Source organism: Haplochromis burtoni, unplaced genomic scaffold, assembly GCF_018398535.1.
Source record: "Haplochromis burtoni strain Fernald_Lab_line unplaced genomic scaffold, NCSU_Asbu1 Contig_75, whole genome shotgun sequence".
Classification (NCBI taxonomy): Eukaryota; Metazoa; Chordata; class Actinopteri; order Cichliformes; family Cichlidae; genus Haplochromis; species Haplochromis burtoni.
This window is the reverse complement of record NW_024582436.1, coordinates 147,159-174,640: the sequence shown is the minus strand read 5'-3', so window position 1 is coordinate 174,640 and position 27,482 is coordinate 147,159. Positions and strand designations below refer to the sequence as shown.

Sequence of the window (27,482 nt, the reverse complement as noted above, 5' to 3'; positions counted from 1 at the left end):
CTCTGGTGCAAATTACTGACCTCTGTCATCATTTTAGGTGGGGGAACTTGCACAATCGGTGGCTGACTAAATACTTTTTTGCCCCACTGTATACCATATTCAAATGTCTGTCAAAATGCAGCTGTTAATTTGATTGTGTTAGTGTGTCAGACTTTAATAAATACAAGCAGCCTCACACTGCTTGCAGGAAAAAAACAGACGGATGCACCCATTTACACATCCTAGCGCAGTAACTTACCTTGATTAACAGACAAACGACTTGGGCTCCCATGGCAAATAACGTCTGGTGTTCTTCTACACTTTGTATGCGTTGGCTGTTAAGTGCAGAGGAGCTGCTCTGGGTAAATTCTGTGCTCTGATGGAATCTCAGTCCTCACCATTTCCTGCAATCCCTGTCCCTGCAATTTCCCTTATAGAAAATCATATTGATTCTTTTTCAGTGTCCTCTCATTTCTCTTCATACTGTGTCATTTTTGTTAGGAAATAACTCAATCCCTCAGTCCCTCATCATTTTTGAAAGAGAGTCAGTAGATCACCCAAAGAACTTTTTACACCTCTGGGTACATTTTTGCAGATGAATCATCACATTAGTTTGCCCTGTGTCAGCAGAACTGACACTACACTTCTTTGGTGAACCCTGACAGTAGATTTTTGCATGGGCTCTAAATATCATGATAACAGCTTTAACTTCTCATTTTTTCTTTCTTAACCAAAAGTTAATACCCTGAAAACTCAGTTTCAACCAATTAAGCTAACTGTGAATATTATATTTTCTCTCTTGGAATAAAAAAAAAGAAAAAAAGTGCACTATTGCACTGCGTCAGCACTGCATCTCTGCTGCATGTGTGTGTGTGTGTGTGTGTGTGTGTGTGTGTGTGTGTGTGTGTGTGTGTGTGTGTGTCTCAGCTCAGCTGGTCTCAGTGTGGATAACTTGTTCATCAATAATAAAGGCCACTTCTCTTCTTCTCATCTAACTACAAAGCAGCTTCCCTTTACTTTCCTTCTCCAGGACTGGTCTTTACTGCACAAATAGTAATTATCAGGAAGCACATTAAAGTAAAGATGCAAAGTCACTTGTGTTTGCATAAGAGTTTTAACATTTCAGTCACAAAGACCAAATGTAACCAGTAAAGGTAAGAATTGTTGTTAAACTACACCGTTGTTTGCTACGTGCTAGGAGTTTACAACAAATTTTGTGATGTAATGATGCCATTTAGTTTTATAGATGTAGATGTTTGCTGAGACTTGTCCCTTGTTTCCTATTGACACCAAATCAGGATTAGTATCTGTGTGTACACATTCTTTATACTGTCCAAAAGTGATAGTTGTACTAGTGATTCAGATCCTTTATCTACTAACTTCATTCATCTTTTCTTTATATAGTTGCTTTGTTTTCAACGATTCATATTCATGTTTTAAGTGCATATTAAATGAATTATTAAATATAAAAGTGTTCTTCTGTGTTTGCAGGTGAATGTTGTCTTTTGCTGATGTTGCTGTAAAGTCGTCAGTCTTCTTTGACTGACCGCATCAAACCAACCAGAGAAATGGAGAGTGGAGCTCTGGCAATGGAAGTCAGTGCTGGTCTAGGTGCGTCACCTTTCTTTAGATTCAGAATGAATATACTGTAATAATGGGGAAAGCAGCTGAAATACTGGACTATCAATTAAACGCTTGAAATAACAAGCAATAATAATAAATCATTTCAAATTGGTTAGAAGAGGTGAATAAATTTTTTTTTTTATCTTGCCTCCAAAATAAATAAACATTTGAACTAATTAGTTAAGGGGATCACTTAGTAGTTGAACAAAATGCTAAAATAAATGGATAAAAAGTGTGCTGAAAATCTAGACATATTTACAAATATGTCATCTGATAACACACACTGATTTTGAAAGCAGATTTTCAGATTACTGGACACATTTGCAAGTCTTACTTTGCATTCAGAGACTCCGTTACACTCTTACAAATGTGGTACTGTTGACAATTTGAAAATATAGTTATAGAACCGTTCACGCACATTTGTGAGTAATTCTGGTTTGACAACCTTTTAATAGCCATCATGTTGACAGACGGTATGCTTGATTGATCCGTAGATCCCACATCAAGGCGTCAGGCCTGGGCCAAAACCAGAGAATCCGTCTGGCAAGATTCGAACTCAGAACACCTCTTTGGTCCCCGGGAGCCCCAGCAGAGCCAGAGTAATGGGAACACACAGGGACCCACAGCACAGGGTTAGTTGAACTTGACTGTTTAGCCTCTTTTGCTAAATACTTTACCTAAAATACCCGTGTATCCAAGGTTTTACATTTGCTGACTTAATGATATGCTTTTATTTGTTTATGAACCTTTGAAATAGAAAAGGTTATAGATAAGGCTCTGTTCTAAAACATGGTGTGACTGAGAGTTACAGATTAAACCCAAATTCTTATTTGAGATGACACAAAATGTGACTGAGCCGGAAAAAAGCAGGAATAACGTCTGCAGAGGTCAGGATAGAAAGCCAAAGACTTTTCCCAAAGACTTCTATCCATAGATTTCTGTTGGATTCAAGGTCTTTTTGCAGCTTTTAACTGGATACATTTAAACACGTTACTGTCCTACAGTCTAAAGGAGACGTGGAGATCACTTTAATTTGTCAGAAGATCAAAGTGAAATGAATTCTCATTCAGTAAGTATTGTCGGGTATGTGTTGTGTTTCACAGGTTTTGGTTTGTAGCCCTAATAAGTGTAACCATCAAATCACTTTACCGGCATATAAAAAAGCCTGATTGCCTTCTTATTGCAAAAAAACCAAACACAGCAAAACATATTATTTAGAGTGTAAAGCACCAAAGTTTTGGGCCACAGGGATTACTTTTTATGCACTTTTGCCCACATTTAAAATAATGTGACATTTAATCATTATACATGTAAAATGTAAAGTTAGGGAAACCATAAAATGAATCATTATTTGTGGTCAGAGCATTGTGAAGAAAAGTTGGATGTGGACCACTTACATCTAAAACAGTGGAAACACAAACTGCAGACCAAATTACTGTAATGTTGACATATCCTGATGTCTGGCACCACTATAATAGTTTTATAGCATGTTGTAATCACTGCACAGTACAGCACGCGCTGTTTTATTGCTTTAACATTCTCATTTCTTTCTACTAGGACAAGTTCCTAACAACAAGATCGCCAGCTGGCTGAATGACTGCAGGTACAGTATTCATTCACCACCTGATTAAATATCCTGTTTTCAGTAAATGTCTCACGTGCTAAAGCAGTGCACACATTCTGGATGATTCAGTCCAATAATTTAATGATGCCAGTTTAAAATGAATGTTTTTAAGCAAGAAGTTTAAAAAAATAGGTTTGCTTTGTGTCATATCCCACAGGTCCTTTATTATGTTATTCACATTTTTGTTCATAATGACCAAAATGTGCTCTGCTCTTTGTTTTTGTTGTAGTGAGTTCTTTTTAGAAAAACACTTTGAGTCCCTTGGACATACACTATAGAATAGAATAGAGTAGAAAAGCCCCTTATTGTCATTGCACATTTACAAAGAAATTTAATTCCTTCAACTGTGCAGGAATAAAATATAAATGGCAAGAGAGCAGGAATAAATAACAAATAAAAGAAATGGATGCAATCAAAAGGAATATATACAAAACAAGAGAAAAGGCAAACATTGGAGAACAGAGTGCTTTGCAGTTTTTGGTCATTTTGGCTCATGCTGTGGTCAGCTAACCGAACTGTGTGCTGTAACTTCCTGAAGCTGAAAGGCTTAGAAAAACAGCATTTTCTTTCTTATTTTTAGGGAAAATAAACAAGAGTTTGTGGATATTTTTGTTCCAAGCTTTGTTTGACTAAAATTGCACTTGTATTTTTTTTTTATTGTTAATGATTTATTAAAATTATGGCATTATGAGCTTTTTCTTCTGCTTCTGAAGTGGGGCATTGCAGGAAAAATTATTGGAAATGTTTCCATTATATATAAACTGGATTGTGTTTTATTGCCGTTGTCATTGTTAATTTTTCCTACAAACAACTTCACCTGTACAGACACTTCGACTGGTTAAAAGTAACTGTGCATCTGTGCTAATCTAGTTTTGAGGGGCATGCTATGAAGAAAGTTCAACATTAGCTGGGCTTTCTTTGCGTTAGCTGGCTTGACAAAACCTAAAACCTCAGTTGGCGATTACGAGTAAGATGGTGGTTATCAACTTTCTTTGTTAACCCAGGCTATCTGCTTGAGTGTGTTTGCACACTTACTTGAAAGGGGGATTGATTCTGCGTATCTGAGCGCTGAAACTTTAAACTGCAGGCACATTAAAGGTTATTCAGAATTAAAGGATGTTTAAACAGTAACAGAGACGTGGAAATCACTTTTGGTTTGTTGCCCAATGAAAGTGAGATTAATTTACTGACTGAATAGATCTTTTTCTGTATGTTCTTATCACAATCTGTATAAGATACCTGGCAGCTGATTAGCACCAAACATAACAATCTGAATGCAAGAAAATTCCAGTGACGATGCAGTTTGTGCTGCTCTAAATATACAGCTGGGCTACATTTGACCACATATAAAATGTTTTCCTTCCGCACAGCATTTGTATTGCACTTAAAGGATATTGTAACTAAAACAATCCCCAAACAGATTGTGTGCTCACCAAGTTCCCATGGTGATTTAGCCAGGTAAAAAGACCCACATATGGGACGCTGAAGGCTCGGACATGACATGCTGTTAACTTTTGAAAGTTCTGGATAGTTCACAAAGCTTTTTCATGCCTGTACTTACAGTAAAAATACATGAATTATGAATTTGAATGCAAGTCAAAATATGACTGATAATTACTGAATTTAATTAGGCCATGCATTACAGTAAAATTAAGTTAATGAGTGCCGAGGGTTGTTTGATTATGGGATTATTTAAATGGGAATCACCCTAGTTTTTGTCACTATATTAAAGAACACAAATATGTCTTAATATTATTTTAGAATCAAAGATTGGGAAATGGGCATTTGAGCTCTTTAATAAAGTGCATCTAAGATGCTTGAGATAAAAGCTTTGCTGAAATAATTAACTACAATCAAAAAGATAAGACAATCAGTGTGAGGGTACAGAAAGATTAACATAGTCATTAATGTAAATATGAACAGCTGGAGCTATGGTCTTTTAGAGCCTGACTCATGAGTTAAACGCTTGCTAACTGGTTTTGTCGCTTGGTGGGTTATTGATATGGTTTTCTGATGTCTAGAGGTGTGTGTTTAAAGGTGTTTTTATCAGCTGCTGACGTAGCGCCGAAGCACAGCCAACGCCTAGACATAGAACACACAGAACCACAGGGAACAAACACAGACAAAGACAGCAGACCCACGCCCAGAGATGGGGTGCACAGAGCGGCTGAAGTGGAGTAAGGAGAGAAAGATGCAGGAAGAAGCTGACAGAAGACGGAAAGAAAAGCAGAAAAAAGAGCAAACAGAGGAGGGGTTCCTCCTGCTGAGTCAACATTGTTATCACACAAGCACAGTTTTAACCGCTGTCACTCAGAAACGTCTACAGCATGACACGGCACCGTGGTAACATGGCAAGCAGGTTACTATAGCTACAGTCGCAGGGTAGGGACTTGGGGCCAACATGGCTGATTTTGGCAAGTGGGAGGAATAGTAAACACTGCGACTGCGCACTATTACACAACTGTCTGTGTGTGTGTGTGTGTTTCATTTGGTGCCATGAACTTGTGCCATTGATAAAAGCTGCAGGTTGTGTAACAGCACAGTCTCTCCAGCATCCTGCTGCAGACAGCAGCTCAGACCCGCTACCTCAGTACTACTGTCAACTAGCCTAATCTGTCAGCCAGTTAGCCTGGAACAACTAGTGTGGTCAGTACAACCGCGGAAGCTTCTAAAACCAGAATTTACCCTAGAATAATTGGTATAGGATGTGATTGACCAGAATAAGCGCCTTGAGGCGACTTATGTTGTGATTTGGCGCTATATAAATAAAATTGAATTGAATAAGTATCTTGACCTGACTTAGACTGGAAATATTGGCCTTTATTTGACTGCCAGTTAGTCTGGGTTACCCAGACTACTGACTACTACTGACTTGAGAGATCTTAAAGTTGGCACTCAGCCTCAGACAAGCAGCCAGTTCGCTCGCTCAAGTTAGGAAATATCTTGCTATACAAAGCCATACAGCATTATTATCAGTTATCTAGGATATTTGTGAGATGGGTATTTAACCTTGGATTTGTCTTGAATTTACTACGATGTAGTCTAAGGGTAGGTGGCTTCAGCCACACAGTACAAATCTACACACAGACTACCAATAGAGAGAGAGCATGTGGATCGATACATCATGCTACTTTCTTATTTCCTTTTTAGTGCATGTTAATCGCAGCACACCTAACTGGTGGCTGATGTTGGATTTTGTGTGCGTGTTCAGTTTATTTCACTCATCATCTCTCTGTTTTCCAGAACTCCCCTTGGAGCCTCTCTAGATGACCAGAGTGCTTCTCCAAGCAGAGGTAATCCTAGACCTAGACTCTAGACTTTATTGCATCAGAATATATTTGCCGCGTCATTACAACTATCAAATCTGAATTTGTTTTAGTTTAGCACTGTTGTCACTGACGGCATTTCACGCCGTGTGTGTGTGTGTGTGTGTGTGTGTGTGTGTGTGTGTGTGTGTGTGTGTGTGTGTGTGTGTGTGAGAGAACAGGGCCTCTGAAGAACGGCTGCAGCTTTGAAGATGACCTTTCACTGGGGGCTGAAGGTCAGTTCGCAAGATTTACAATTTCTTCTCATTGTTAACGGTTTCCCTCCATTTTCTGCTAATTGTGTAATTGAATCCTGATTTAAATGGCATATTAAAAATAGAAACACTGACATTTTGGTAACGTGTTCTCTGCCCGAGTTTGAAAGCTGATAATAGCAGAGCTGCCCCCAATGCAAAACCTTAATGGTCCATAAGTTAAGAAAACTAATCAAGACTGATGTCAAACTTCTGTTGCCAGGAATATATTTATCTTGTATAATTCTAATGCAAACAGAATCCTAATGGTCATAGTTACTGTTCAATAATATGAAGTCCTACATTGGCTAGCCTGCCAAGGGTCCAGGAAAAAATCCTTCTGGTTTCCTGGAGTGTTTAAATAAAGTTGTTGTGTTTTTGTTTTTTTTCCCTATTATCTCCCTGTAGTTCTTGACTCTGACCTGATGGAAACTGGATTCTGTTCTAACCACATCTGTGGTTGATTTTTGACTTCTGTGAAAAAAAAACATTACAAAAGCTTTTATAAAATGTTACGTGAAGTTATCATTTGTCACTTCAGGAAAAATCGATGTATGCTTTCAGATTCCCTGGCTTGGATTACTGCTGATTAGGAAATTGCGTAATCCTGAGTTGAATTACTCATATTACCACTAAGGGTTGCTCTGGTCTGATCTGGTTTACTATTATTTGGACAGGCAAAAGCATCAAAAGCACCTCAAATCTATGATACCAAAGCCTAAAAACAAAGCTTCTGAATTGTAGTACTTTGCTGTATGACATAGTTGTCTTTAGAGGCTTTATGAACTGGATTTAGTTCTCAGTTTTCTGTGACTCCATACACAGAGGCAGCAGACACCAGGTTATTTAGATTTGGATGAGTTGTAGTCAGGAACAGATTTGTTGCATCTCGCTCCTAAATCACTACTGAGCTGAGAAGTGAATAGTTGATATTTTGAACACCCTCTAGTTATCCCAACACTTTCAGTTAGTTCAATGGAATCAATTTTTGGGTCATGCAGTCATCATGTAATGTGTTGCATTGTGTAGTGTACAAGCCACAAATACATAGACACTGTCTATGTCCATTGAGAGTTTTATCTAGTGTGTGTGGGAGGTTTGGTTTTTTTCCCATTATGGATCTGTCAGTGGAAAGTCTGTGTAAGGAAACTAAATGGAGGTAAAGTGTAGTGTCATCAACATAGTATGAGTTATTTTGTGCTTGGTCATGAGAGAAATTTGGATACAAACTTCAGTAGTCCAAAACCAACTTTTAGAAGGATAAACAATGACCTATAACGATCTGCAAACTATTACGAAGCGCATTGTAGAGAACTGAAAAAAAAGACTTTCTGAAAAAACTAAGTGCACCATTATGCTTCTATAGGAAATAAGAGGTAAGTAGGAGCCAGGTGCTGCTACTCAGATACATTCGATTAGTTGATCATCAGCAAATGCGAGCACCTCTGTAAAAGCAGAAGTTATTCAGAGGTTGTGTTAGCAGAGTGTTGCAACCTATTGGCATGTTAAATCTTAATTGACATCACGACTGTGAAATTTCTAAGAAGGAACAAGTTGGCTTGGCCTCTTCTCTTTAAAAAGAACACGGCAGCACAGTTTAGGTTTGGAAAGCTGCATCTTAACAAACTACAAGACTTCTGGAACAATGTCCTTTGGACAGACGAGACCAAAGTGGAAATGTATGGCTATAATGTTAAATGTAAACCAAACACAACATATCATACTAACTGTCAAGCATGGTGGTGGAAATGTGATGATTTGGACTTTCAACCAAAGAATCTGGGCATGTTGCAGTCATTGAGTCAACTGTACTCCTTTGTATACCAAGGGATTAAAGAGTCAAATGTGAGACGGCTAAAGCGTGAAAAGCTAAAGCACAGCAGGAAATCTAGTCTTGCAGTGGCCCAGTCAAAATCAAATCAAATGCCAACAAACATCAATTAATCGAAGCAATGCAGTGAAGAAGAGTCAGCCAAAAAAATTTCCACAGCAATTTATTTAATCATTGAGTGTAATTTGGTGTTTTTACAGGACTGTATAGTCCTGGGAAAACTTTGATTTTCACAGGACTGCATATCCCATAGAGCTTCCTAAGGAGTCCCATAGAAGAGAAAGGCAGTTGACTTTTTGACATTTCTTTTATGTCAGAATAATGAATATAGATAAAACTATTTATTTTGACCCACGTGTCTTTTGATCATGTGTTTTAAATGAAGGATGAAGGTCTGACAAAACGGTGCTTAAATCAACAGAGTATCTTGTGATACCTCATCATCTTCATTCCAGTCTTGTTTCTTCTTGAAGGAAAAGTCAACAGTGGCAGAGGTGTGGGAACACGCTGCACGCACGACTGAGTGTGCGTGTTCATCGTATTTCTGATCTTGTAAGGACGGCAGAGTGTATATGTTACCAACTGAACAATAGCCTGTAATGACTTTCTGTTGAAATGTCATGTATGGTGTGTGTGTGTCGGAGATCAGTTGGGGGAATCTGGCGCTGAATAGGTGTTAATTGGTTAATTCTACAAGTTTTTACCTTGTATCAGCAGAAAGCGCACAACAAATACACAAAAAAGACAACAACCGAGTTTGCATAGTCTGTCCTGCATGTTGATATACTGTATCCGGCCAGATGGAAGCTACTTGAACATCTTAGACAAGTGGTGGCTAGGATCAACCAGAACTGACTGGGTCTTCTTCAGAGTCCTAACTTTGTACAGATGAGGAAGGTCATAAAGGCGCGCATGTCCTACTTTCCTACACATTAGACTGTCTCTCCATATTAGACAGTACTTTGCAGCCTGCTTTTGCTGTTGAGGTTCAGTGGGCCGTGCTAGCTAATAAATGAGAATGTAAGAACAGATTCAATAAAACCTTCTCATAAACGTGCTGCTGACATGGAAACCTCAAAGCTTGTGATAAAAGTACACTTGTGCTGGTAAGCTTTTCTACACATGGCTTCCACCTGAAACTCAAAGGTCAGCTTGTTATCACTTATAGTGCTGCACAAACTCAGTAGTCTCATCTTTTTTCCATTGAAGGCAGGTAATCGTAAAATTCTCTGTAAAATCCACAACCATCAATTTAGTTTTCTGAGCACTGATGTCCAAATAGGACAATTTGTACCACTCAGTGAAATCTGGTTGTTTTATTTATTGAGGAAAATGACCTAATATAGCGTATCAAGGGTGGGGGTTGAACTTCAGGCTATTCGACAACCCCTCTGTCAGCTTAGGATTAGGACCTGGTCATTTTGAAATGTGATATTTATTCTTTTTGGACCCTTGATGACTTTTGTTTTTACATTGTTATTAAGCTGCTTGACCCATCCTGTCTTGAGATTCTAGTCATGGACTAAGCTCGAAAAGTTTCTTTAGCAATTACTGGAGTAAGTCAGAATTTGTTGTTCAAAGATCACAAACTGTTCTGGCCCAGATGTGCCAAAATGGACCGAAACGATGATGCTACCACCTCCATGTTTCATAAATGAGTAGCTGCAATCTAGTGTTGTCCTTTCCTGTGTCGGACTGCTGTGGCTCAGGCTCATCTCTTAATTAGAACTGATGTGGCTTGATCCCTGCTTTGTGCAGCGCTCCCAAGTGTGATCGATAAAAGGTGCTGGTATGAGTGTGTTAATGGGTAAAAATATGCATGCTCAGTCACCTTAAAAAAGCACCATATAAATAACACTTCATGTATCCTTTACATTCTCCATAATGCTTCTCAGTTAAACCAAAACAGTCTATTCATTCTTCTCACTCATCAAAGCATTGTTTTTGCAGCCTTCTGGCTTTCTAATGTGATCTTTAGCAGCAATGTTTTTGTAGAGCAGCAGCTTAGTTTTCTCAGGCCAGCCATGCCTGGCATTTTTTCATTACGCTCCTGATGCTGGACTCTGAAAACCCTCAGAAGTTGCCCTGTGTTGCACAGGAAGAGAGTTTTATCAGTCAACCACTCCTGTGGAGGCTAATGACACTTTCTTTTGTTTGCACACAGCCTTTCTGACTTTGGATTGGTCGAGTCTGAACTCTTTAAAGATAATTTTTGTGACACATTCCAACCTGATAAGCTCCTCCCACCGATTGGCTCATGTCTTTAAAAGTAAAATCTCAGTTGTTTGTGCAGCTATTCACTTTCACAAATGTGAAACTTTCAAAATGTTACGCTAGCATGAGTTTGAAGGATTTGGTTGATTAAATTACCAAATTCATAAAACATTTGGGAAATGGGAAATGCATATTTGACTAAAAATACCTGCATCAAATATTTCATGTCTAAGGATATTTAGTTTAGCGTCACTAAACATTTCCTGAGCATCAAGGACTCAGCCTGCCTGTGTTCACCATTTGATTTTGTATAAGCTGTCTGTGTTTATACAGAGGTGACATTAGGATTCTTTAGTCTGAGTGTCTCTGTCTGCTTCATGTTATATCCTGACAGTATGTGCCTTAATTATGTTGAGAGTGATATTTGACAGGAGTAGCTGATGTCCTCTGTGGAGGATTTTCCAGATGTCAGGTATGGACAGATCCTAATTGGCTCTTATGCTGTTTAACATTAGGAGGACAGGATAGGAAGGGATTAAAGTGCTAAGGGGTGAATGGGATAGAAGTGAATTAGTGAATTAAATAGTTCGGGGTGAATGGTGTGGAACTGAATCAGTGAATTAGCGTGTGGATGTCACTGTTGTCACGTTTGGCTGCTTTAATCCAGCGGTCTGTTAGAGAAGGAAAAACATTGTTGATTCCAAGAAGTTCATCTGAAATGAGCTGGAATAGAAAGACGCTCTCACACAGACGGCGACATGTCTCAGCAAGTTCTTGTTAAATGGAAAAAAAAAAAGCAGTCAGACCTGCAGCAAGTGATGACGTTTTTTTTAAAGTTGCTTGACAAAATGAAAGTTTACCTACATCAGCGCTCAGTACAAGCAAACCGTGGTAAACGGCACAGTAATTAAACTTCAACGTTTTTAGGACAGCTGGTTTGATTCCGACCAAGTTGGGCAAAAGCAGTTTTTTATTTTGAACGAAATAAAAACTTGGCAGATATTCTCTGCTGTAGCTAGGTATAGATTAAGGCTAGTGTTAGTTTCTTAAGACATGGTCACAGATTTTTATTTTTTGTCCTTCTCTGTGATTTTAAAAAGACCTTGAGGAAGACCTTAGCCTTTACATTTTCTGGGAGATTTATAGCAAATGGTTGACAGAATTGTAAAGGAGAGGCTAATGGCGAGCAAGTTCAACCAACTGAACTAGTATCCTGTACTGAAGTTCCACTCACTGTTCCTATCCTTTTTAATCTATAATTAATAGTTGCTTGATTATTTAGTTTCAAGCATTCAGCTGTGCATCTCATTAAAAGAATGTCATCTTGAACCTTCTTAATAACTGTTGTACGTTGTTGTAACGGCCTATTGGAAAAGGTCTTAGAAAAACTTGTTCTCCTATCTAAAAGTTTTTTTTATTTTTGTCTGTAGTGGTTGCTGTAGTCAGGATGTACAGTGCCTGCTTTCTTTCTATTCAGGTTTGTGTGTCACATTAAAGAGAGTCTTCTTGCAGAGCCTAAAATTTAAAGTTGTTGTCTTTCTGTCTGAGGGACAGAGAGAGGAATCTTCTGTTACAATAGGAAACCATTTTTTACGTGATGCCCCCAATTTATATGGCAACCCCCAAGTGTAATTTTACTTCCCCTGAAGTCTGTGGAAACAGTTTGTTCACTGAAGAACCTCTTTGACCGTCCAAATGTTGTCATATTCAAAGACATATTTCAGCTAAACTCGGGCAAAAGTGAAATCAGCTTAGTTACTAACCTTTTAAAAGGTTCCTCTTCTACTCACGACGAACACAAAAATCTTTTTCTTTAATGTCTTCTTCAAATTAGCGGTCTCTGTGAATGATAGCTTTTATCAGCTTAGGAATTTTAGCTTAATTAAAACCAGTTTTATCTCACAATGACTCATCCAGTATTTGTTTTATCACCTCTTGACTAGACTACTCGACAGCTCCCTGTACTTAGTTGTCTTATTACACCCCTTCTTGACTAGTATTTGTCCAAGATGCAGCTGCTACAAAGAAAAGACAAGACATCACTCCTGTATTGGCTTAGTAAAATTCCAGATCATATTACATCAGTCATGTATTTCTTTGGTAACCAGTGCAGCTGTTTGTTCTTTGCAGAGCAGCTCTAAAGAGGCTTCTAATGCCATAATCCGCCTCAAGGTGACTTGCATCATCCTCCCGTTAACTCCTCGTAGTCGCCTACTCTCGCCTTTAAAACCAAAATATTTCCCACTTGCTGCTGCCAGACTCCAGGAAAAAAAAAAAATCAGCCACCCACATTAAGTACCGCCCTGTTGTTGACAATACTTCATCCTTTTGAAAGATCCACATATATTCCCCTGGTTAGCTGTTTGGTTTAAGTGCACTCATGTCATGCTTTTTTTGTTTTGTTTTGTTTTTGTTTCTTAAATGTTCTGATGGTGTGTTTTAATGTGCTGTTGTTTTTAATGCAGTGTTTTCATTTTATTTATGACTTTCACATCCTGACTCCTTTTTTTTTTTTTCTCTTCATTTTTAAGGCTAGTTTTGTCCAACCTCTAGTCCCCTGGGATTGTGGTCAAGTCAAAACTTGTTTATATAGCTGATTTATTGGGACTTTATGGTTTCCCTTTTGTCCTGTTCTGTGTTTTTCGTTATGTTGATTTGGTCAGGGGGAAAGTTTCTGATAGATTATTGATTAAAGGCACAGAGCAGTGACACAGTAATGCTGCTCAGCATTCTGTATTTGGATGTGTACTTAATATTTTCATGTTCTTCTTTTGCAGCCAACTATCCTCAAACCAAAGCCTGGTGAGTTCATTTGTTTTACTCTCTACATTCAGTAAATAAAGTGGCAGCTGGTTGGTGCATTAAGCCTGAAGCTTTTCTAGACATTACCTGACATAGATGGACTCTGTACTAAAGAGTTGGCACGAGAAAGGCCATTTAATGTCTCATCCAGCTCTGTCAGAGTCCATGAAATGCATAATTTCACCCATGTGAGGAAAAGAGTAAGTAATTGAATGCTTACTATGAATTCACAGTAAGCAGCAGTTGTCCTGTGCCCTGCCTCCTGCATGCTTGACTCATGCAGCTTGCATAAACCACTTTATTTCAAGTGTTGAGAACACATGTGAAACATGTAAAGCAGCAGATGTGGTGAATCATTTGATTTGATTCTCCTGATGTTTTCCAGAGTTCATGTTTAAAAACGGCTTTAGATTCTCCCTTCTCTCACATGCACGTGCGTGATTTAATGCCTCTCTGTATGTTAATGCTTCGTATGCAGTTTTGATCTTGCGGCGGATCAGAAAAGGAGCCAATATAAAGAGAAAGGAAAGAGTATGAACTCCACAGGATCTGGGAAAAGCAGCACCGTGTCCAGGTCAGTTCATTTGCTCACTTCTCACTCAGATTTGTGCAGGGATCTGCAGAAAGTAACTCTCAGAGATGCTGATATTAAATCTCAAACCAGAGAACTCTTTAGTTTACCTTGCAAGGGAGTTGAAGATTTTAATCAGAGTATCTGCATTGCAAGGTTTTAAGTTGTGCTGTTAGTTAAACGTAAGTCTGACCAATAAGCACCTAGCCAGTGCGACTGCAGTTATGCATTTATTTTAGCCAGATGCTTCATCCAATCACATGCCAATGAATTTATTTATTTATTTATTACCACCTAAGTGCAGTAATAAATAAATTAAATGTAAATAAATCTTGTAATATTCTAAGTACATAGGCAGCTGCACTGCTGTAACTATATGGTAGCATGTCCTCTTTTGCACGCTCGGCATCCTGTGAATTGATGACCTGATTAGTTGAAGTTTGCCCATGGTAGATGGTGATAAACGGATGGTTCATCCAATCGTCTGCCAAGTAATGAAGTGACAGCATTTCTCAAACTAGTTTCTCAGAAGAAGTGTCCCGATGGTGAACTTTAAGAAACAGTCTGGTACTTCAGGTTTTTCATTTGTAGCCAAACAAAATTACTGTCCATAAAGGTCAAAGTCAGGGTGTATTTCTAAGAGCAAGTGTTATCTATTCAAGAGGAGTGCAAGAGTTTTTGTCCAAAAACCATCTTATTTTAAATTCCTTGGATGTCGAGCAGTAGTTAGGAGATTCCCTACTGAGAAAATCTGTGGATCTCAGAATTATCCAGTGTTTTAAATTTTGCTATATATATTTTTTTCTCTCTTTATGAAAGTTTTTACAATAAGTTGAGATCTACAGGAAACTGCACTGTTGCTGCTTCTAATTTAATCACACTGATGTCAGTCAGAGTGATTGCTGTCCACCTTTCTTCCCTTTCCCTGTCATATCAGAGCTCCCTTAGCCAAGACTAATTCAATATTTACACTATAAATGGCCTGCTCATTGTGAATCTATGACACAGCTCTTTTAAAAAAAAATGTATAAAAATGTATGCTCTCATATTCTGTTTATGTACTCGTATTTAAAAATTTTAAAAGCAAAAACCCCCCACCTAAATAAATCAACATTAGCATCAGGGCAATTATTATTATTATTATTATTATTATTTATTTTTTTTGCCTGTCCCGTTTGGCTCTTTTGCCATCAGAATTATTGTCTAAAGGCAAAGAAAGATGCCCAACGGATTTACTTTACCAAATGGACCCTCCCAGCCTTGCCGTAATGGTCCATTTGATTCACCTTTTTATTTTTATTTTATTTATTTTTTTATTTTATTTTCACTTGCTAAATACGGGACAGATTTGACTGGGGAAAAGAAAGGGGAGAAAGAAGGAGGGAAAGAAAACCAGCAGGGAAGAGGGACGTGGATAAAGGGCAAAAAACAAAAACCAACAAAATAAGCAGACAAAAAATGCATATATCGATCACCTGGATCACCTGTTGAGAAAGAAAAAAGAGAAAACAAGCAGAAGAAAAAAAAAGAGCAACATAATAAACAACATCACGATGATCTATGTGAATATGACAGTAAATACTAAATATTAAACATTATTGTGCAGCACGTAAGATCGACAACGCACAGTGTGCTTTGAGGTAGGAGCCAAAAATGGTGTAGTTTGTGGGTGTGATCACCCGTGCGTACACCTGTGAGCATGGACGCGCTTGTATTTAAAAGGTTCCTTCATGTAATGATCTGCTAGAGGGTGTGGGGGGGCCACAGCCCCGTCCTCCAGGGCATGAAGCAGGTATGGAGGAGATCAAAACTCCAGACATCTAGAGGCCCTCAGAACACAAGAGACCAAGGAAGACCAACAGAGGGGCAGCCGCGCCACTGTCCCAGAAAGAGCTGACGAGAACCCCAGATGAGGGCTCACTCAGCAGCCGCGGAGCAGAAGCCAGGGGGGGGTTGCAGTGACGTGCCCGTGAGCTCCGCCAGCAGCCAGCCGTGCCTGAGTGACCGAGCCTCAGGCCGAGAGGCCGGGGGCACCCCACCTCCGAAGTGGCCCGAGCGAGCCCCAGGCTCCAGGCCCCGATAAGCGGCCGCCAAGGAGTGAGCCGGTGTGTACCCGGACGCCCATCCCCAGACACAAAGAACCACCAACGCACCGATGTCTGAGGGCGTGTGGCACTGGCAGGGGAAGTGTGGGGAGATAGGCCTCCAAACCTTGGAGGGCCTGAGATGTCCCCAGAGAGGTGGCGTCTGATACCCAACCTGACATATAGACACAGACATACAGGCACACACAGACACAAACATCCATTCCCACCCTCATGCTCTCATATGCACTTACTCCACACTCAACCAACGTGGAGACAGACATAAAGAGACGTTGTACACACGATCACACTCCCCAAGCGTACTCTACGAACCGGGTCTAGGTACCCTTGCCCCTGGAGGGGGAAACTGCACCCAGACCCAGGTAGTGTTACCCTTTTCCCTGCGGTGGGGAGAAGCAGACTGCCCCGACTCCGCAGCAGCAGGGAGGCCCCACACTCCAGACCCCAATTGGACGGCCAACTCCTCCTCCCAGACCCATCAGGGTAATTCTGATTGGGCACTAGCCATGAGCAGACACTTAAATTTAATTCTTTTTAAAAGTTGTGAGCCAAAGTAAAGAATCAGGAACCTCTAGTGTTGAAATAAATGTAGGTTAGTTGTTTTTGGTTGGAGTAATAATGGCTTGCAGTGTCACTGCTCTATCAGAAATATCTACTGTCCACATCCTTTACCTATAAACACACGTGGTGGGTAAATTATCAGGATGATTGTGGTTGTGGTGAGTGGACAGGATAAGGCGATGAGGTCGGAGCAGCAGGCGTGTCTGGCGGCTGATGTTATTAGCTGGTGTTAAATGTGGTAAATGATGTATAGTGGCTTCTCACGATTTCACAAGTACATAAAAATAGAAACTGTATTATGAAGATGAGTAGCATCATCACCTTACAGTGCAGACGATTATCTCGCTGAGTTATCAGCGGGTAGAAAAAGAAACCACAGCAGCCTCATCTAAATGCAGGTATCACTGTGTTAGAATCACCCAAATACAATATAAAATACACTATTTTGCATAACTACTTTACACTGTCTGCTCTACGCAAATAGCAACTTGTTGTGTTGGCAAAACCTGAGGTGAAAATCTGGGATGGATTAGTCTTCTGCTGCTGGTCAGGATTCAGGTCTCAGCTGGCTGTGTGTTTTCATAGCGGTTCAGATTTGCAGTCGTCACTCTGCAGTTAGAGAGAAAGTTCAGACTAATTCTGAACTTTCTCTCTAACTGCCCGTGTGTCTCTCCGCAGTGTGTCAGAACTGCTGGACCTATACGAGGAGGATCCTGAGGAAATCCTGTTAAACCTTGGCTTTGGTCGAGAAGAACCCGACCTGTCCTCAAAGATTCCCTCCAGGTTCTTCAACAGCAGCTCCTCGGCGCGAGGCATCGACATCAAGGTACAGACAGAGCAAAAGAAATGGATTTGTTTTTGTTTTGATTTTTTTAAGTTCATCGTTGTAGTTTGTTTAGCACTTTTATAATGCACACTTGTGAATGATCAGAAGGTCGCTGGCCGTACATTGCAAACACTTTCACAGAACCAGGAGCACAGAGGATACGTCCAAGTCACTTCAGTGATCCTTGACTTTGCATTTAATGGCACAAGCAGATCCAACTTTCAACTTACTCAGTGAAATGTTTCACAGTCTACTTGATGGTCTGGTGCAAATTCTTCTGACACTCACTCATGCAGGACGATTTTTAATAACTTTAATGTGAATTTAATTAATTTTGCTCCAAATTTAAATTTTTTATTAATACTCTCGTGACCAGATACTTCCAAAAACAATGAAATCTTCTTTATTTGCATGATTACTTTATATTTGCGGTTTATTAGAAAACGTTAAGCATTCACATTTTTTCAGGTTTTTTTTTGTTTTTGTTTTTTTTTTAAGTCATACACTAGCCATATTCAGGGACGTAAAGTTTTTTGACACATAGTATTGTGCAAATGTTTTGAGCCACCCTTCGTTTCTTTACATTTTGCCAGGAAAATGGGAAATCGGTGCAGTGTTTTATTGAAATTGGAAATCATCATGCATCGCTCTCTCTGCTGGAGTTTTTTTTTATTTCTTAAAGACGTGACTTTCAGCTACAGTTCATCTGCTGTACATAGTTTTTAGCTCTGCCACTTCTTCTTGCCCCGTTATCTCTTTTTTAAGATGACCATTTTGAGATATTCCAAGTTTTTGTCTAATATCTCCTTGAATCACCTTCTTGGTGCAAAAATACAATTTAATCCCTGTCAAACTGTTATCGTTGGCTTTTTTTAAAAAAAGATTCCTATTCATATTTTTTTTTAATCTTTGGTATGTTTTATCTTTTTATTTTATCATTAATACCTCTGTAGGCATGAGCATAATACTATTTCTGGCTTTTAGCAGTAGGCCAGTTTTTATTGGAGCTCTCCAAATAGCAGTAAGCTTTTTCTTATTGGGGTTTCCAAAAACCAGAACAAGATGTTTAGCCATGATACTAGTGTGCAAAACTTGGTCTACAGTGTTACCATGTGCGTGCTAATGAGGAACGCTGAACCAAGGAACCGAGGATCTTCACACTGTGCAGAATTGTGACTTGTATAGATGTTGAGTGTAAAATAATTTTTTTAAAACCCTTTGGCATTCCCTCGCTGAAAGTCTTACATTCCCAAGGAATCATTATTGGATTTCCTGTGGTCCACAAAGTTGTGTGTTGGCAAATGTGAGACCTCACAATGCTCGGGCCTTCTTTTCAAGCATAATCTAAGGCAGTATGTGGTCAATGAGAGCGGCAAAGTAGTGGCTACAGACTTGCTTACTGCTAAAACTTCAGCTGCGTTTGAGGTTGAAGTTATGCACGTAACTAAGCTCTACTCTATTTCACTTGTGTTGCTTCGATACAGTGACAGAGATGCTTACTAAGGAGTAGCTTAAATTAAATTTACCGCACACTTGCAAAAAATCAAAGCAATTTGTCTTCCCCAAATTACAAGATAATGTATCACAGCCATAGACTTTACAACCAAAGCACAGCCATAGCTAAGCAGAGTTATGGCCTGTCTTGATCAGCCCTGGTGGTGCTCGGGGAGAGGGATGGTGAACCAGCTCCTCTAGTTACTTTTCCAGCTGTATTGGTACAGACCTGCGCCCACAGCTCGAGGTGCAGTGACTCATACTGTTGTTACAGTGAAGCTCTGCCTTTCTCTATTGATCAGACAGAATGCAAACATAAAGGGAAAAAAAATTCCCACAGTGACTCTTAGTTACCTCTATATTAAGTAAACATTATCAGCAGGGGAAAACCTGCTGCCGTATTACCATCAGTCACAGATAATGTTTGTAATGGCATTATTTCCTGTGTTACATATACAGGTCTACCTGGCAGCTCAGCTGCAGCGGATGGAGGTGGAGAACCCCAACTACGCCCTGACAAGTATGTACCTCCATGCTTTTAACGCCGCTGCATCTCTTCTGGTGTTTGGGTTTACTTTCTACAGCCTCAGTGCTGCAGGTGGAGGGTTAACCATGATAGTGATGAGAAGCTCAGAGGTTCACGTCCTGAAACTGTAGGCAGAGGAAGTGAAGCTCGGTGACTGTGTGTGTCCTGTTCCCAGTATTATTGTGGTGTTTTGTGGGGTCCTTCAGCTTTTTTAGCTGTTCTGCCAACTGCCTGGACAACACTGCCAGCAAAGACAAAGGTCTGTTTGTCCCAAACTCACACACACTCGCACGCACATGTGCACACAGACCTGCTCCGCTAACATCCTGGCCTCTTTTTGTTTTCAAATGCGTTTTTGCATGAAGGTACTGGCTCACTACTGAACAGACACACGCACACACACAGGATCTGGCAAAGCATTTCTTTTTTTTTACTGCACTTACACTGTTAAACTGTCAAGAAGAAGACAGTCAGCTGCGCGCGCGCACACACACACATACATATATATATTTGTAGCTCAGATATTTCTGTGTTGGTGTGTGTGTGTGTGTGTGTGTGTGTGTGTGTGTGTGTGTGTGTGTGTGTGAAGCTCTAGAATACTTTAACTGAGTCTTTGGTCACTTTTCTACTTTTTAGTTGGTCCAGTTTATTGATGATAGTCTCACTTCTTGTTTGCTGTTCTTTGTTGCTGTTGTGCTCGTTGAAGGCAACAGATTTGTATTTTCATACGGCCGATCGAGCTCTGCCTTGTTTTCTTTTTTGGTCTTGTCTTTTAAGTTTTAGTTTGTTTGTTTTTTATCTGCAAGTAAGTTGTTGTCACGATCACTTCACACAACCAGCCATACACTTGTCAACGGCTAACATAAGATGCGGATTTGTGGTGTCAACTATGATAAATGAACAACTGTCTCAACTGCATAAAAGCCAAATATAAACCCAGGTCCAGAACTGTTTGGATGCTTTGTAAATGTAAATATAAACAGAATGCACTGATTTGCATTTCCAAAGCCGCTATTTTAGTCACAGTAGTACATAGAAAATATATAAGATGTTTAAACTGACACATTTCAGTATTTAATTAAAAATATTGGCTTAGTTTGAATTTGATGGCAGCGATACGTCTCAAAAGTTGGGAGAAGGCAACGAAAGGCTGGAAAAGTAACTGGGACTGTAAGAGCATCTTAGAGAGGCAGTTTCTCAGAAGCAAAGATGTGCAGAGGTTCACCAGTCTGCAAAAAAAACTGCATCTACAAACTGTGCTGCAATTTCAGAATAATTGTCCCAAAAGTCAAATTGCAGAGACTCATCTACAGAGCATGATATCACCTACACATTTGGAGAAATTGGAGAAATCCCTGTGTGTAAGGGACAAAGCTGAAAACCAGTGTTAGGATCACTGACCTTAACTCTTTGGTGAAAAGGTCTGTATTGCAGGCAGGGCAGTTTAGCTTTAACATTTGGAACATCACTAAATTAAAAAAATATGACAAAGAAGACCCAGGACTGTTAAGCAGCTAGATAGCAGACAAAAATGGGACAAAACTCTTTCTCTAAAAGTCCAGCAGCTGTTCTCTTCAGTTTGTAGTTTGTAGAATGCTGTTAAAAGAAGAAGAGATGCTACACAGTGGTAAATATGGCCTGCTTTTATTTATTTATTTATTTATTTTTAATTTGTTGCTGCCACAAAATACAAACTGAGCCAAAATTTTTCCTCTTAAAATGGTGCATCTCATTTTAAATATTTGAATGTTTTTATGTTCTTCTGTGAGTAAAATCTGGTTTGCAAATCATTGCATTCTGTTTTTTTTTGTTTTTTTTAACATTTTATACAGCGCCCTAACTTCTTTGGAATTTAGATTACTGGTTTAAATTGATGCCGACTCATCAGTATGCCAATGCAGGCTTTGGCATTTTGCAGAATAATGCCACACTTTGAATTGAGTCCATGTCGGCGCCTGGTGTCTCATCATGTGATCTCAGTCTGACTCTGTGATGTTGATCAGGGCTCTGTGGGAGCCATGCCATCTGTTGCAGGACTCAATGTTCTTCTTGTCATTCAAGGTTGTTCTTAGTGTGTGTGTGTGTGTGTGTGTGTGTGTGTGTGTGTGTGTGTGTGTGTGTGTGTGTGTGTGTGTGTGTGTGTGTGTGCGTGTGCAGAATTAACTAAATTTAACAAAAGTTAATCTCAACAGCTGTTGGATTTTTCTACATAGAGCGTTGTGGTGTGAAAGGTTAATATTGTGAGTGTGAGCTGCAGACAGTAGCTCTATCACCAACAAATAGAAATCCTGACATTTAGTTTACCAAAGGTCCCAGGCCTGGATGTTTATTTTCTAAAACACTAATGCAGGTCATTATGGACACCAAGAGTGGGTGTGGCTGCTCGTGTACATATATTATTTCTGTCTGCATATCTCAGGGTCACGACCTCATTTTCTTGTTAGCTCCCAGTAATAACTATATGAGTCACAAGATGTTTGATGGCACGCAAACTGAAGCTCCTTGACTCAACCGAGTCAAAGCCAAAGTTGTGGTGGGCAGATAAAAGTCATCACCTTTGGCTCTTTGCTGTGGTCCTCGGGTCAACCCTCAGCAGGGTTATGGTGTGGTTTGGTGTGATAGCTTTCTGGGGGAGTACCATTTCCACGAAAGAGGGTATGCTTGCTCTGCGACACTGTTTAGTTGATCCGAATCAAAGGAGCATCTGCATAAATGCCATACACCGCTGTTTCCAAGCAGGATATTTATAAAGAGTTATAATGGCGTGATTGATTGTTATTCAACTCGCTCTTGTTTTAATGTTGTTGCTGATTGTTGTGAGCTTTTATGTGTGCAAAGAAATAATTGCACCTTAACTTGTCCCGGGAATATCACAGGAAAGAAAACCTCTTTGTATTTATTAATGATAAAAATCCTTTGACCTTGTCTCTTGACTTGTATTGTTTGGAAAGGCGCAGTCCTATTTCTCATATTTAATTTCGGCCCCGCTGGCTTCCATTGAATTTCATATGACAAACAACTTCAAGTGGCTTCTTCCTGTTTCGCTGAAATCTCCAGCTGTCTTGACTGAGCAGCTGTGCCTCTTCAGCCACAAGCACGGTCTACATTGTTCTAATGCTTTTTATATTGAGTCCATTGCTACAAACTCTAGCAATGCTCTCACACACTATCCAAAGGTCTGCAGTGGCTCTCTTATCAATGTTTGTTTATTACACACATCAGAGCCCAGCGAACCTTGGCTGGACACTTGCACTGCCTTCATTGTGGAAATGGAGAGCACAAATGTACTGACAGCAGTCTCTCAAGTTCAGTATGATTTCAGTTTAATCGTCACAATCAGACGTGTTGAACGCTTCAGATGAATGCGAAGAAGTGAACATGACATCACCCTGACTGAGAGTCAACAGAAGACCTGTTGACTCTCTACAAATCATGCAACTCTTCCAGGCTTACGCTCTCAGGTGTTAAGAGTTCACAAAGAAGTCACAGCTTTTGACTGTTATTACTGACTGCTATTATTCTGCAGATCAAACCGATGTAATGAGAAACGTTGACAATTTTAGTAACATACAAAAACAACATACAAACGGAAAGAAAAGCTTGTATTTGCCTTGAACTGGTGCAAAGAAACGATAGAAATTAGAAGGTGATGTGCATTCTCAATTTAAATGTTGCCACAAAACAAATGAAAAAAGTCATATGATACTTGGAAAGACCTGAATTAACATCCCAAAATTAGCTGCATTAACTGTCAGTGGATCAGCAACATGATTATTAGAGATTAGAATGTGAAGAAATCATTATAGAGTATTTGAGAGCGGCTGAAGCTTATTATTTATCAGACCATGAAATCCTGCATAGGCAAACAGTTTAATGATATTTTTTCGACATAATCCAGCCATGCGGTTCTGTTCCCTCATGCGGCACTGCTAGCTGTACTTGTGTGTGTGTGAAAGTCTTTTTCAAATCATGGATGGTGGGTTTTTAAAATAAAGAAAAGATGGACTATTGAGCCTGTTATCAGCCCTTTGTTCAAAAGTCAGCATCCATGACGGTACAGTTAGAGCTGTAGTTTATTGGATGAATATAGAAAGTCTATAGTTTTTAGCGGATTTTAGACCAGTGAAGGGTTTAACACAAATTTTGCTTGAACTGTTTGGAAATTGCGAGCGTTTTTATACATGGTCCCCCATTTCTAGAGACTCCGAAGTGATTGGACAAACAGAATTTCAAATTTCATAATTATTTTAAATATTTGGATGAAAATCTTTTGTGATGTTATGCTTTAGCTCATTCATTCATTTTGGAAATGAAGTTTTCCAGCATTGAATCTGAATTTGAGGAGAGAATAGCTGCTCTATGAGCGATAAATACTAGTGATCTGGTTCCACTCACAGCCATACACGTCCATGCTATAACATTTCCTCCACCGTGTTTGGCAGATGTATTTTATGAGGTTTGTCTCGGATCATCAGCTGTTTTTCTCCTGAGATCTTTCAGGGCTTTTTAGTGTTGCTGAGCTGATCAGTTCCTTTATTTCACGATTGTTGTTTTGGCCACTCCTAAATTTTTTGCTGTCTCTGATAGGTTGGTTTTTCAGATTAACGATAACCTGCCTTCACTTGCACTGACAGCTCTTTGGGCCCCATTTGAAATTAGATTGAAAACCTTTGAATCAAATTCAGATATTATGTCTGCTTCATTCTGACATTAAATAAGAAGGGGACAGGCCTCACATGGCCCTCAAACTGTATCAATTACTTTTAAGCCTGTGAAAATGGGGGAAATGTTATGATATGTGCTACATATCTGGCGGTGTTTTTCAAGTATTTCCTTGCTTAATTTTGTAAGATGATACAAACCACATTCTGAAGGTCACAACGGATGAACTGAAAACATTTGGAGCATTGCGAAGTGGAAAAATGCAACAAAGAACGCCCTGAACTGTTGAAACCCCATATCAAGCAAAAGGAGGTCATGCAACACAATGGTAAACGTCCCTCTGCCCTCAACGTTTTTTGAAACATCCTTGCATTAAATTTAAAGGAAGTGTATTGTATTGTCTCAACAGTTGATATTTTGCCTTGCTGATGTACTCACTGTATACAACATGTCAACTTTTGTGGACCAGGGTTGTAAATGACAGGCACAGATGAAACTTCAGAGGAGCGTTTCTTTTTTATTTATTTTTTTACCTCCACATACCTGGACACTTGCACATGGTAACAGTAAAAGACAGTCCAGGTCTCCAAAGCTAAAAGATTAAGTAGATGTTTATTTCAAAGCTAAATGTATGAAAGTTACAGATGGGTGTCTAAGATGAACTGCTCCTTTAACAGTTTCTGGCCCGTCTCAGGTTCCTGGAGGCTTTCTTCTTTTCCAGAACATTCTCATACCCGTCCACTGGTTCCCTAGATCCCAGACATACATGCGTGTGTTGTTGTTTGTTATGTAAGCTCCGTTCTCACCATCAGAAAGAAATCTCCAGGGATGGATACAGAAAAAGAGTGTGTGCCGTTTTCACTTAATCCTCACTTCCTGTATTAGGATCCTCAGAATGAGCATTAACGCAGAGTCAGCAGCGAGCAGGAAACTCACTCGCACAGTATTACTATCATCACACACAGCTGTATGTGTAATAGGATGTTCTATAGTCATGAGTAGTGAGTGACAGCCTGATCTGCAGCTTATTTTAACCTCCTCGGACCCTGTATCCACATATGTGGACATCACATTTTTGGTTATTTAGACTAAAATACTCAATTTTGCTCTACATGGGCCTGATATCCACTTACGAGGACATAATACTGCTACTGTTCTATCAAAATTTTAAACAAATATCCTCATATGTGGCTCTTATTTTTCTTAAAAACAAAAATAAGGTTAAAAAAAATCTGGTAATTCTTTGTTTTCTCATTCATCGGGCCCCAATATGCCCAAATATCAAAGAGAAATTAAAAATGCATGTCGTGAAAGAGTTCGGGTCTTAGGAGGTTAAAGGTGCATTAATTGGTTTTGGGTTTTTTGGGCCACTTTGGGGTAAAAACAAATTTTAGGAAAGGCCAATGTCCACATCTGCATCATTGCATAGGGTCTTTTTGCTTAGTTAGTTTATGCTAACCTTGACTGACTCAAGCTAAACGTCTTCCAGTAGCCTTGTATACTTTGTGGTTGACTACAGAGTACAGAAACTGTAGCAACTAGCCTGCTATGTATGGTTTTGCCTGAAATATTGGCTGGATGTTTGGAGTAAAATTATCATTGTTATCCACTCGTCCAGAACATGCACTGATTCAAACCAGATTAAATAAACTGTAGGTGTGAAAGCACACTGAAACAGAACCCAGGAGCTAAAGCAAGCTAAAACATCAGAGATGCTGAGTAAACTCTAAGCTACAACTTGGCTTTTGCTTTTAACTTTTTGTTTATGTGAGAGCACCATCAAATGTACACATCCAGTTATGATGTGTTTACTTTTACCTCGGATGCAGTATAAATAAATGTTGTTGTTGTTTTGGATTTGCAAGTCAGAGGTGAGGGAAATATAAGTTAGCAGATCTGTGTTTCAGGTTGTTACATAAAAGCAAGAAACAACATGTTCACATAAAGACAGGAGACAGAAGTCGGTGTTTTTATAACAGACTGATGAGTATTTAGACAGTGAGAGACAGGCAGGGGGAGCAGGGAAGACAGGAAAGTATGCAAGTCATCATCCTGTTAGAAATAAGACTGACAGCTCGACTTACACAACCCCAAGAGGAGGGAGGAGGAGGAAGGAGTGGCGGAGCTGACGTCCGTGTTCAGCTTTTGATGTTTTTCATTTCTCAGAATAGTTCTTCAATTCAAAACATTCATTTTGTTTAAAACCAGATTTTTAACAATAGCAATTTCTCTGAAGAATGAAGTCCTGCTGTGGAATCACTCCACCATTCACTCCTTTATTTCTGCTCATCTAATAAACACTTGTATAGTGAGCTCTATTTTAGAGCAAAGGCCAAACTCATGACTGTCAACTTTCATCTGTAACAGGCTGAAATTACATTTATGGAGCTTTACTGAGAATCTGATGAAAACATGTCCGTTTCATTTTTAGAGCCTAGAGCACACATTTAGCTTGTACCAATACAAAAGCAGGGGAAACTGAAAAAAAATCCATAGTTTCTGACAGTTGCTGTTCGTGTCTCTGGTCTCCTGCAGTGTCACAGCTCTGGTGTCTGGTTTTCTGAAACTGTGAATCTCCTGAGATGATTTTTTTTTTTTTACTCAGCACTATGCAGGATACAGAAATCTATACTTTAAGATCTTTTTCACTTAAAAAAGCAAATTGGTCATTGCTTTGTAGTTGGTTGATGCTTTACGCCCTTTAAAAAAAAAATAAATAAATAAAAAAAATGGTTTGTTCTGTTGAACAGGGTCAGCATAAATTCATGGCTACAGTCTGTCCTGTGCCAGCAGCCCAGGCTGGAAGCCTTGCACATGTCCTTTTCTTTCTTTGTTTTCCTGCTGTTCTCTCTCTCTGGAGCGGTGTGTTATGACTAGGAATGGGTATCGTTTAGGTTTTATCCGATACCAGTGTTTATTACTGGGTTCCTCTTCTTCAGAGGAGAAAACTGCTTGTCTCCTCCTCCCTTTCGTCCTCCTTTTTCTCCTCCTTCTACTTCTCAGACGCAATTATAAAAAGTTGGAAAAAAGCCAAATCACTAACACTTTGACCAATATTTGTGTTACTCCAAACAACTACTAAAATAACTATTTAACTATTAAAAA

At 39.4% G+C, this 27,482-nt stretch overlaps 1 protein-coding gene across 4 annotated transcripts in view; it reads left to right on the top strand.

The window, feature by feature from the left end:
• itprid2 (ITPR interacting domain containing 2) overlaps positions 1-27,482 on the top strand; it is a 51,662-nt gene that overhangs the window by 7,948 nt on the left and 16,232 nt on the right. For all 4 annotated transcript variants that reach the window (XM_014337959.2, XM_014337958.2, XM_014337955.2 and 1 more), the window contains exons 2-10: positions 1,471-1,590; positions 2,097-2,234; positions 3,160-3,205; positions 6,470-6,519; positions 6,714-6,767; positions 13,608-13,632; positions 14,111-14,206; positions 17,548-17,695; positions 19,649-19,709. In XM_014337959.2, coding sequence (XP_014193445.1) covers positions 1,548-1,590; positions 2,097-2,234; positions 3,160-3,205; positions 6,470-6,519; positions 6,714-6,767; positions 13,608-13,632; positions 14,111-14,206; positions 17,548-17,695; positions 19,649-19,709 — 661 coding nt within the window. In that variant the 5' untranslated portion in view covers positions 1,471-1,547. The remainder of the gene's footprint in view (positions 1-1,470; positions 1,591-2,096; positions 2,235-3,159; positions 3,206-6,469; positions 6,520-6,713; positions 6,768-13,607; positions 13,633-14,110; positions 14,207-17,547; positions 17,696-19,648; positions 19,710-27,482) is intronic.